Source organism: Oratosquilla oratoria, chromosome 30 (genome assembly GCF_046742065.1).
Source record: "Oratosquilla oratoria isolate Oo_2021 chromosome 30, ASM4674206v1, whole genome shotgun sequence".
Taxonomy (NCBI): domain Eukaryota; kingdom Metazoa; phylum Arthropoda; class Malacostraca; order Stomatopoda; family Squillidae; genus Oratosquilla; species Oratosquilla oratoria.
Window position 1 is genome coordinate 776,638 of NC_134806.1, and position 10,274 is coordinate 786,911.

Here is a 10,274-nt window from a genome sequence, read left to right on the forward strand (position 1 = left end):
TAGTTGCTGATTTTTACTATAGTCAAAGCAGAGATACGAACACAAACCGTAGATCAATCAATCCATTTCCCTTAGTCTTTTGTGCAGAAGACCCACAGCCTCCAGGAAACCAGCAACAACCTTCGAGTGGGACCATAAGTCTTTTGGAAAAGAGATATTGTATTGTCTGGGGATAGTCCATGTGGGGGTATAGTAGTATGATACTTTCTGTGTCTTTCATGTAGTGGTTGCATCTGGGGCAGTTTGAATCAAGCCTGGCCTATTCTATGTTGGCTGCAGATTCAAACTGCCCCAAATGTGACCACCACACAGACACAAAACACCTTGTACAAACAGCAGATCAGAGAGGAAATAAATAGAATGTAGATACACTGAAATTCAGCAAGCAACCCATTAAACAACCTTAACCAACACAACCAACAAGAAGTATCCCCAGGCCTGACAATGTTCTCCCCTTCACTCCAAGCACAAACATGGGAAATCACCTATGATCTGCCATCAAATCACTTGCCCATAAAGATCATAGAATTCAAAGGAAAAATCAAGCATGCATTTAAAAAAAAAATCCAAAAGACCTTGAGATCCTCAATACTTATTCCTCCCATACTCTTAACACACTCATTTAAATCAGTTATAAGAACATAAGAATGAAGGAGACTGCAAGAGACCAGCAGTTCCATGTCCATTACCACCTGTCATCCCCATCCATAAAGTTATCTAACCTTTTCTTAAAACAAACGATAGTTTCAGCGCTCACTACATGGTTACTAAGGCTATTCCATTCATTGGCCTCTGTATTGGTAAACAATTTCTTGCCCAGTTCTTAAATCTAAATTAGTCCAATTTAAATACATTACTGTGAGTCCTGCCTTGTCTTAATATGATGACCTTGTCTGCATCCCCTTTGTTAAAGCCCTTGATTCACTTGAACACTTCTATTAGATCACCCTGCACTCTGTGTCTTTCCAGAGAATGTAAATTAAGGTGCTTAAGCCTCTTCTCATAAGGTAAAATTTTGAGTCCATGTATTATTTTGGTCATTCTTCTCTGTACTGATTCTAGTGAATTGATATCCATTTTAAAGGACAGAGACCAAAACTGTACCATGTAGATATGGGTCAAAATAATGCCAGTTTGAGTTTGATAACTACCTCTGCATTTTTGTTCGTAATGGTCCTAGCAATGAAACCTAATGCTCTGTTAGCTCCATTTCTGGTGCTAATGCACTGTTTTAAGGTCAAGACTCTCCATTACCTAAGTCTCTCACACAGTTTTTGCTAAAAAGGTGTTATTTAAGGTATACCTGCTTTCTGGGTTCTGTAAACCTATGTTTACACAATGCACTTTGAGATATCCATTTGCCATTTCACTGACCATGTGAATAATTTATTAAGATCTTTTTGCTCTATCTCTGTGTCTTCTGACCTAATTAGGCATCCTATTTTAGTGTCCACAAACTAACATCACTAATAATCCCATTATTCAAGTTGTTTATATACATAACAAATAAGGGACCCAAAAACCAAGCCCTGGGGAACTCCTCTAATAGTACTCCTCATATGGATTTTACACCATTTATGGTGACCCACTGTTTTCTATCACTGATCCAAGCTTTAATCCATTCTAACTTTTTTCCTCCTATGCCATGGGCTTTGAATTTATTTAGTAGTCTCAAATGGGGTACCTTGTATGCTTTGCTAAAGTCAAGGTAAATAACATCATAACTATCATTGTTATTTTGATGTCTTGTTGATATTACTGTAAAAAGATCAAAGATTTTAATTACACATATCTTACCCCTGGTGAACCCATGCTGGGAGTCGTGAATCAAATTATGTCTCTCGATGTGATCTCTGATTCTATTAGCTGTTATTGATACGAGCATTTTACCTATAACTGATTGGCCTGTAGTTGTACATAGACAATTTATCACCCCCATTTGGAAACAGGAACATTTTCCTGCCCCCAAGAAATAGGTACAAAATCAGTGTCTACCAACTTGTTAAATATTTCTGTTAACTGGTCACAGATTTCAAATTTACACACTCGTAGCACTGAAAAATTTCGTCTGGATCCTGAGATTTTGTAGCTTTAAGTCTATCAACCTATTTGACTACTTCTGCTTTTCTAATGCTGATGTCTACTTCCTTCATCACCACTGAAGATCAGGTTGCAGCCAGATACCATATCTAATCTCTCCTTTGTAAATACCATGAAAAATATTTATTAAACACCTCGCTTATTTTTTCCTCCGAATCTAACATGACATCTTTGTCATTTTTAATTGGCCGTATCCTTTCCATATTTTTTGTTCTGTAAAGATGAAAGTAGCCCTTTGGATTGGATCTCACTTGTCTGGCAACCGTAATTTTGTAGTTAGGTTTCGCTGCATGCATGTTCTTTTTAACTAGTCAAGCTATATTATTATAATTGGATCTAAGGTACGTTTCCCCGTTTTTGATTCTGGCATAATGCCCCCCTTTTTTTTTCTGATTTTGTTTTTCAGGCTGTCATCCATTTGAGAGTATTAGTATTCGGCCTTGTTTTGAGGGGAATAAATTTATTTCGTACTTTCAAAATTGAACCAGGCTATATACATTTCATCTAGATCACTTTCCTTCCTGTTGACCTAACACTTGCGAGTAACCTCACCCAGGGTTCACATACCCTCCATGACCCGACCTTGGTCTGGACACCCGACTGTGCTAATGACATACGGGCTGACCACGCACCTACCCTGTCACAATCTTCTGGGCTGGCCTCACATGTGGTCAATTGTCCCAAATAATTTCTCAGCTTTTCAAAATTGCCTCTCCAGAAATCAGGTACTAGAATGTTATTTGTACTACTTAATTCCTCCAGTATAATATTAAATCTTATTTTTTGATGGTCGCTTGAGCCTAGATTATCTCCCACTTTTATGTTTCTTGTTAGAGCCTTATTTTTAGTTACAAGGTAATCAGAGTATTCTCTCCCCTCATAGGATTGGTAATCATTTGTTTAAGGAAATCTTGTACCACATCTAGAAAATGTGCTTCCTGATCTACTAATATTTCCCAGTCAATGTTTCTATAGTTAAAATCTCCTATGATCACAGCCTTTTTGTACTGGGACACCCTGTAAATTTCCTGAATTAGTAGTTCAGTATGCTCAATGGTAAGGTTAGGAAATATATATATATATATATATATATATATATATATATATATATATATATATATATATATATATATATATATATATATATAACACCAATAACAAGTTTCTTATTGTTGCCTATAATCTCCACCCAAATATATTCTATGCTGTGACTCCTTTCCTCTTCCCACACTGAGACGCCAAGATGCACATCGATGCCAAGAACCAAACTGTTTTTTATTTTCCTCATATTTTCCACACTTCTAGGCCTGGATGCACTCATAAAAGCCTGTATTTCCCATCCTAATTCCATGTTCATCCCCATGATATTTGAAGACACTTCTCTCCAGTCCACCTGATGTGGTTGGTTTCCAGATCATGGTAGAGAGAATTGCCCTTAGGTGAAGGAATAATGAAAGTTTAAATCTCTTCAGGACTTGTAATTGAAATTCTCGTCCACCATCACATAAACCACACAATCAATATTTTACAATTCTGTACAATCTATACAATTATGTCACACTAAAGATGATTTTTACATTACATGGGCTGTCCTTAATTTGGCAACATTATTTACAATATACAGTATTGACTAAAATTGATATATATAATGATTTGACAAAGATTACAAATTTTATTTACAATAAAGCTACACGAGTTCAGGGGACACTGCAGCAGTGGAGGCATGTTGCCACACACCATACACTTATCTGTCTTATTACTTACTGACAGGGGTGTTCCTTCTCTGCCTTACTCCCCCACCAGTCCAGACAACTTACTCACCACACTCCCAAACTCTGAACTCACCCATCCCCTCTTGTAATAATAATAGTGCTATGTAGTTGCTCACTAGAACTATTTTATTTTATTTTTCTGTCACAGGTAATGAGGAGAATCTCCCAGAATTTCCTTTGATACCTGCCTCAAAGGGATTCTGCTTAACTCTGCACAAAACTTTACATCATTTCAAGGAAGTCCTAGGAATGGTGGGAGTTTCTGCCGAAGGATCATCAAAAGGGGCCGAGGGTGGTGGTAAAAGTGAAGGAGGTACAGTGAGAGGAGGAACAGTGACTGGAGGAGCATCCACCCTCACTACCAACCAGGAAGTGTCAGAACCCAAGATCTTGTAGCTAGTGTCTTTTCCTAGACTCTTTAATCAATTGGTTGTTTTTGAGAGGTTATTATTAGTATTATGGGATCTGAGAGTGAGCTTGAACTTTTGTGATCCTCAAGTAGAAATAAATAAGTGTTGCCTTCACTGTTGTTGTTGTTATGATTATGATTCTTATTGTTATTATTTCTGTCATTATTTTCATCATTATTATTTTTATCATTATAAGTATCACTACAATTATTTTTATTATAATTATCATCATTATTATTGCAGTCATAACTGTGATTATCATTGTTACGTATTTCATTACAATTGTTATCTACTCAACCAATGCCTCTCAAGTTGCTGTTTTAATGTTATAGTGGATTGTGAAAGCAAAAAGGAGATTGAATGGAGCACACTTGAATGTTGTTCAGTACACAAAAAGTATGATAGCCCTAAGCACCAATACTTTTACAGAAAATTAATAGGCTTGTTGCCACGTAATACAAGTCCACATTCCTGTTATTGGAGAATTACCACTCCCAGATTATTTCATGATTGGAATTTGAGTGAAAATGTAGTACTGAGCCACAAGAATATAATCCTATGGATTTTACAAGCTTTATTGTCTAAAGTTAAATCCATTATTGTGAGGAACCCAAGTGCTCAACCACCTCTTTTGGTTGTTTTGCATCAACTTTTGAAAGCGTATCAGTGCCTCTACTTTATTATTGTCACAGCTCTGTCAACTATTTGCAGTTTTAAGACAAGTTGGATTAGAACTGTCAGTTGTGTGCTGTTACTCACTTTATCAATAATTCTGTATTTAAGATTGCAAAGTCAAGTGTGGTGCTGGAGACAAGGTTCTCGCTTGTGTCGTCTACCTGTTTATCACGTGTGGGTAACTCAACGGACACCTGCGTATATTTGGGTGGAAGAAACATGACAAACACCATGGCCATTAGGCAGTATTCTGTACATAAACACAGATGTAAGCTTATGACTTTTTTTCCTTTATTATTTCTCCCCACTTCTTAGTCCCTTTCAAAGCATTTATTTATTTTTTCTATGTTTGGCTCCTGTACATCACTGAATGAAAATTTTTATATTGGTGTTGGATGTATCGGATTATTACTTTTCACTTTTTACTCATTACTTCTATGTGGCCACAGCATTTTCTGTGGACTTGAATTTATACATGACCTGATATCAGTGTTAATTTAAATTGCTTGTAGGTCCACATTTTATGATAATGTAAAATAGATGTAACATTAAAACTGCAAAGCACATATGGAATCCTAGTCACTTTTAGGCTTAGTTGTGACTTGGGCATTTGTCAGCCACACCGGAAATGGGAAATGAATTTGCATCTAGATCATTGTAAGAGTGAATGATATGTATTGGGATTGTAAATCAAGTAAAAGATTATTTAAAGTTACAGCCAACATTATTGGTTATGATATTTTCAAATGTCTCTCTTCTCTGTATAGAGTATATATTAATAGTTGAGAATTGTTCCTTCAGGCCAGCTTTGTAAGAACCTTAACGGGGTTCATTTATTTGACTAAACAAGTGTAATCATCAAGTCAGCTAGGAATTTAAGAGATTATGACAAAGTATGGGAAATCAGCCAATTTCTCCTTTGCATTCTAGCTTTTAAAGAAAAAAAGAGCATTATTATTATTATTATTATTATTTTTTATTTATTTATTTTTTATGAAATATATTAAAGTAAGATGTACATCAATGACAAAGCCCAATTAATATTGCTTAAATTTCTTGCAGCAACCTATCCTGTGTGACTGGTAGCTTGAATCTTCAGTATCTAATATTTCTACTCCGCAGGAGAAGGCTCTCGTAGTGTAGTTAGTCTTCCCCTGTTGCTCTTTTTATGCTTTTAAACCTTGGCTCTTTAAACAGGTGATATTCATTTGTACTATAAAAAAGTGAATAGGGTCACACCCAGACCAGGGTGGCCCAGGTATGTGAAAGTTGTAATTATTTATTTGGTTGGATGATGTTCCAGAGGTTCTAATTTTTTGTAAAATGACCTATTTTACTTGTTAATTAAGCATGGCTTCAAAAAAGTAAATATTTGAGTGGTTTTGTCCTTATCATAAGCTTTATAAACATATACCTACAATGCAGGTAAAGAAGGAATTTCATTTGGCCATGGAAAGGTTTTATATAGCTTCTGTTAGGTGAGACAGGAGTGAGTACAAGTACTTAAGCAGTATATGGTGTACAGCAAGTACAGATAGAGTATTACAGCTGGCCAGCTCAAACTGGTTCAATGTTGTCTTAGCCACTGGTTATGACTTAGAAATACAACATTCACCTGTTTATCCAAACTTAATTTTGCCAAGGGCTGTTAGTTTACTTATTTATTTTTATTTTATTTATTTATTTATTTATTATTATTATTATTTTTTTTTTTTTTTTACATTTTTTCACTTGACAGCTTCACAACACAATTTCTGGTGAACACAGAACAGTACTTGGTCCAAAAATACAATAAAATTATTTATCATAAATTAATAACCTTATCCCTAATACAGAGCAATTTGCATATTTTCAATAGTGAAAAGGTACTGTGCTGTATTGTAAAACAGTAGAGAATTGTACTAAGAAGTACAGGATAAAAGCATGGAACACGTACAAAAAAAAAGAGTAAAGCGGTACACTAGGGGTGTATAACCTGTACAGTATAGCAAAGAAGGGAAGTGATAGTTCCTCACTTGGGTTATTCTGATAAGAGATAATCTAAGTGGTATATTGGCAAATTTTGGACATTGTGTGAGTACCTTAATTGTAGTATACAGGAAAGGACTTGATGCAATGCGACACTCCTCGAATGGCCTTTAATAGGTAAAGTCAGAGTGATATATTTACCAATTGAGTGAGCAGGGGGAAGCAACACTATTTCAGTGTCACAATAGGGGCAAACCATTGCAGGTTCCAACTTTAGGAGTTGAAGAGGGAAAATGGTGATTTTCATCACGTGATGACAGTGACGTGAGTGAGGAAAGATTACTGAAAGAAGTGTAGGAGGCAGAGATGGATGGAGTGAACAGGAGGGGGCAACCAAGGATGAGATGGATGGATAGGGTAAAAGGGGCATTGGCAAAGAGGGGGATCTCTGTTGAGGAAGGGAGACAACAGAAGATGGGGGTGAGTGGAGAATGGTTGTGTATGGATGATGCTGTGATGCATGGAAAGTAGTTGGGGGGGGGGGGAGTTAGGGAGCATGTGTGAATGATATGTGCAGCCCAAAGGGATTTCTCCCTATCCTTTCCTTTTCAGCTCAAGCGGACAAAGAAGGGGGGGCCACTGATTAAATGAAACAACCTTGCTCTGTATTGCTGCATTGCTTCTGACCTAGGGCAGTGGGCGAGATGCAGGGATGACCTGTCATTCAGGAGGAGCCAAGAAAAGAGGAAGGACATGGGTGGGGAGGAAATGGGTGTGACTGGATTTATGCCTTTGACTTTGGCTACCTCCTTTGTAAGGGGAAAAAAGCCCTTGGTATGTGTATGTGAATATATATATATATATATAATAAGTAAATATTGACAAATATGGAGGTGAGGTGGCCACCTCACCTCCATATATATATATATATGTTTATGTAACAAACTTGTCTTTCATTGCTATATCGACTCTAATAATGAATGATTTACAAGGCCACCCTAAAATGTAAGTCCATTGGAAAAATTAATCAATATAGTACAAAAAATAAATTTTAAAAAGAAGATAAGTTTCAAGTTGGATACCATGGAGGTAAGTGAAATTCTTATAAAGTTGGAAAGATTTAGAGACTTAATTTTCTCACATGAAGCTAAATTACACAATCTGGAGAAAAACTTGAGCAGGAAAAGGAAAAATATCTGGCTTAAAAATTGGATATTGATAAATTGAGAAGGGAAAATGAATTTTTAATAAAAGAGAAAAAATCTTATCATGGAGAAAAAATAGGATAGAAGAAATAAAGTAAATTTTAAAGAGATATGGAGCAACAGGAAAGAGATAGCTTGAAAGAAATAGTAAATGTTATTAAAAAAAAAAAAAAGTCGGATGTAGACAAGTCTAGATGTGTCTTTGGATGACAAGAAGAATACACCACCACATGGAAGTTATGTCAAGAAAAAGAAATTCAAAGGATTAGGGAAATTACATCAACTTTACAGAAGGATTTGGATGTTACAGACCAGATTAGTACCATGTATAGGATAGGCAAGTATAAAAGAAATTGTGCACATCCAACGGAAACAAGTTCATGGTGCAAGCTATGGCAAAAGAAGTAATCAGCAAGTCTGAAGTTAGCAAGAGAAGAAAGGCTAAAAAATATTTGGATTAGGAAAGATGCTAACAAAGAGGAATGAGCAAAACAAAAACGTGAAAGCTCTTAGAGGAAGTCGAAGCCAAATGTGATGGTACCGAAGAAGAAAAAGAGCATTTTCTGAGTTGTCAATCAGGAGAGGAAATGGTTTCTAAGAAAACAAGAAGGCAGTATTACAAAGTAAGCACTACGAGGAAATTTGAATAACGTATGCTAATGTTAATGGTTTACTATCAGCATGGTAACTGATGTAGAAGTCGGTGAAACTGTTGCAAATAGCGATCACAACTTAGATTCAAACTCCTAAACAATTTTAGAATAGATTTCAGTAAAGCTCAGTTCATAGGACTACGTCAGGAGCTTCAGCTTACAGATTGGGAGGCAAAATTAAACGAAAGACATGTAGATCAGATGTGGGAAATATTTCAAAATACGCTCACTATGATGATTCAAACTTGCATTCCTTTTGAGGACAGACGTCCCCCAAATCAGGCTCGCCCAAAGTGGCTCGACAAAAAAACTGAAAAAAGTATTGCTAAAAAGAGACGGGCTTATAAGAAATATAAGTGCTCGGGTGCATCTAATGACTATGAAAGTTATGTATCAATACAGAGAGATTTAAAAAAGACAAGAAAAAGAAAACGACAATACGAAATGAACATCGCTGATAAATCCAAAGAGAATCCCAAAGAATTCTATAGTTACATTAGAGATAAAAAAGTTGTTAGGAATCACATTGGTCCACTATTATTTGCTGACGGTCAACTTGAATATTCAAATGAAGGAATGTGTAATATCTTGAACGATTATTTTAGCTCGGTATTCAAAGTGAATTCCAAACTGAAACCTGTGAAAAGTCTAGGGAAACTTACTACAGTAAATATAACAAAAGAAAAAATTAAAAGGTGTATAGACAAACTCAAAGTTAATAAAACACCAGGGCCTGACGGTTGGTATCCAAGAATCCTAAAGGAAATAAAAAATGAGATTGTTGTTCCATTAGAAATTATTTTCAAGAAATCCATCATATCCGGAGATGTCCCAAGAGAATGGAAGCTACCTAACGTTACTCCCATATTAAAAAAAGGTGACAAAAAGAATCCAAATAACTATAGGCCTATAAGTTTGACTTCAATCGTAGGAAAAATAATGGAAACTATCATCAGAGATGCTATTGAACATCATTTAGAAAGTAACCGTTTGATAAATGATAGCATGGTTTCAGACGGAAACGTTCTTGCGTGACTAACTTACTCGAATTCTACAACACAGTTATCTCGAATTATGACAAAAGAAACAATATAGATTTAAAATATCTAGACTTTGCAAAAGCTTTTGATACCGTCCCACACGAAAGACTACTTACTAAATTAGCTTTACACGGAATAAGTGGTAGCCTATTAGGTTGGACTAGTAATTGGTTGAATGGTCAAAAACAGAGTTGTTTTAAATGGAAAAACTTTTAGATGGAAAAATGTTACAAGTGGAGTTCCTCAGGGTTCCATTCTTGGGCCACTTCTATTCATAGTATATATAAATGATATAGACCATGGACTAAAATCTACTGTTTCCAAATTTGCTGGTGATACAAAACTGTGCGGAATAGCAAATGATCACTCAAACCAATTAGATATTCAAGAAGATTTAGATAAATTACAGCAATGGTCTGAAAAGTGGGTAATGAAATTTAACACTAGTAAA

At 35.7% G+C, this 10,274-nt stretch overlaps 1 protein-coding gene across 4 annotated transcripts in view; it reads left to right on the forward strand.

The window, feature by feature from the left end:
- Positions 1 to 4,270, forward strand: part of LOC143040965 ((E3-independent) E2 ubiquitin-conjugating enzyme) — a 68,278-nt gene extending 64,008 nt beyond the window's left edge. For all 4 annotated transcript variants that reach the window (XM_076212403.1, XM_076212400.1, XM_076212404.1 and 1 more), the window contains one exon: positions 4,021 to 4,270. In XM_076212403.1, coding sequence (XP_076068518.1) covers positions 4,021 to 4,268 — 248 coding nt within the window. In that variant the 3' untranslated portion in view covers positions 4,269 to 4,270. The remainder of the gene's footprint in view (positions 1 to 4,020) is intronic.
- The last annotated feature ends 6,004 nt before the right edge of the window (positions 4,271 to 10,274 follow it).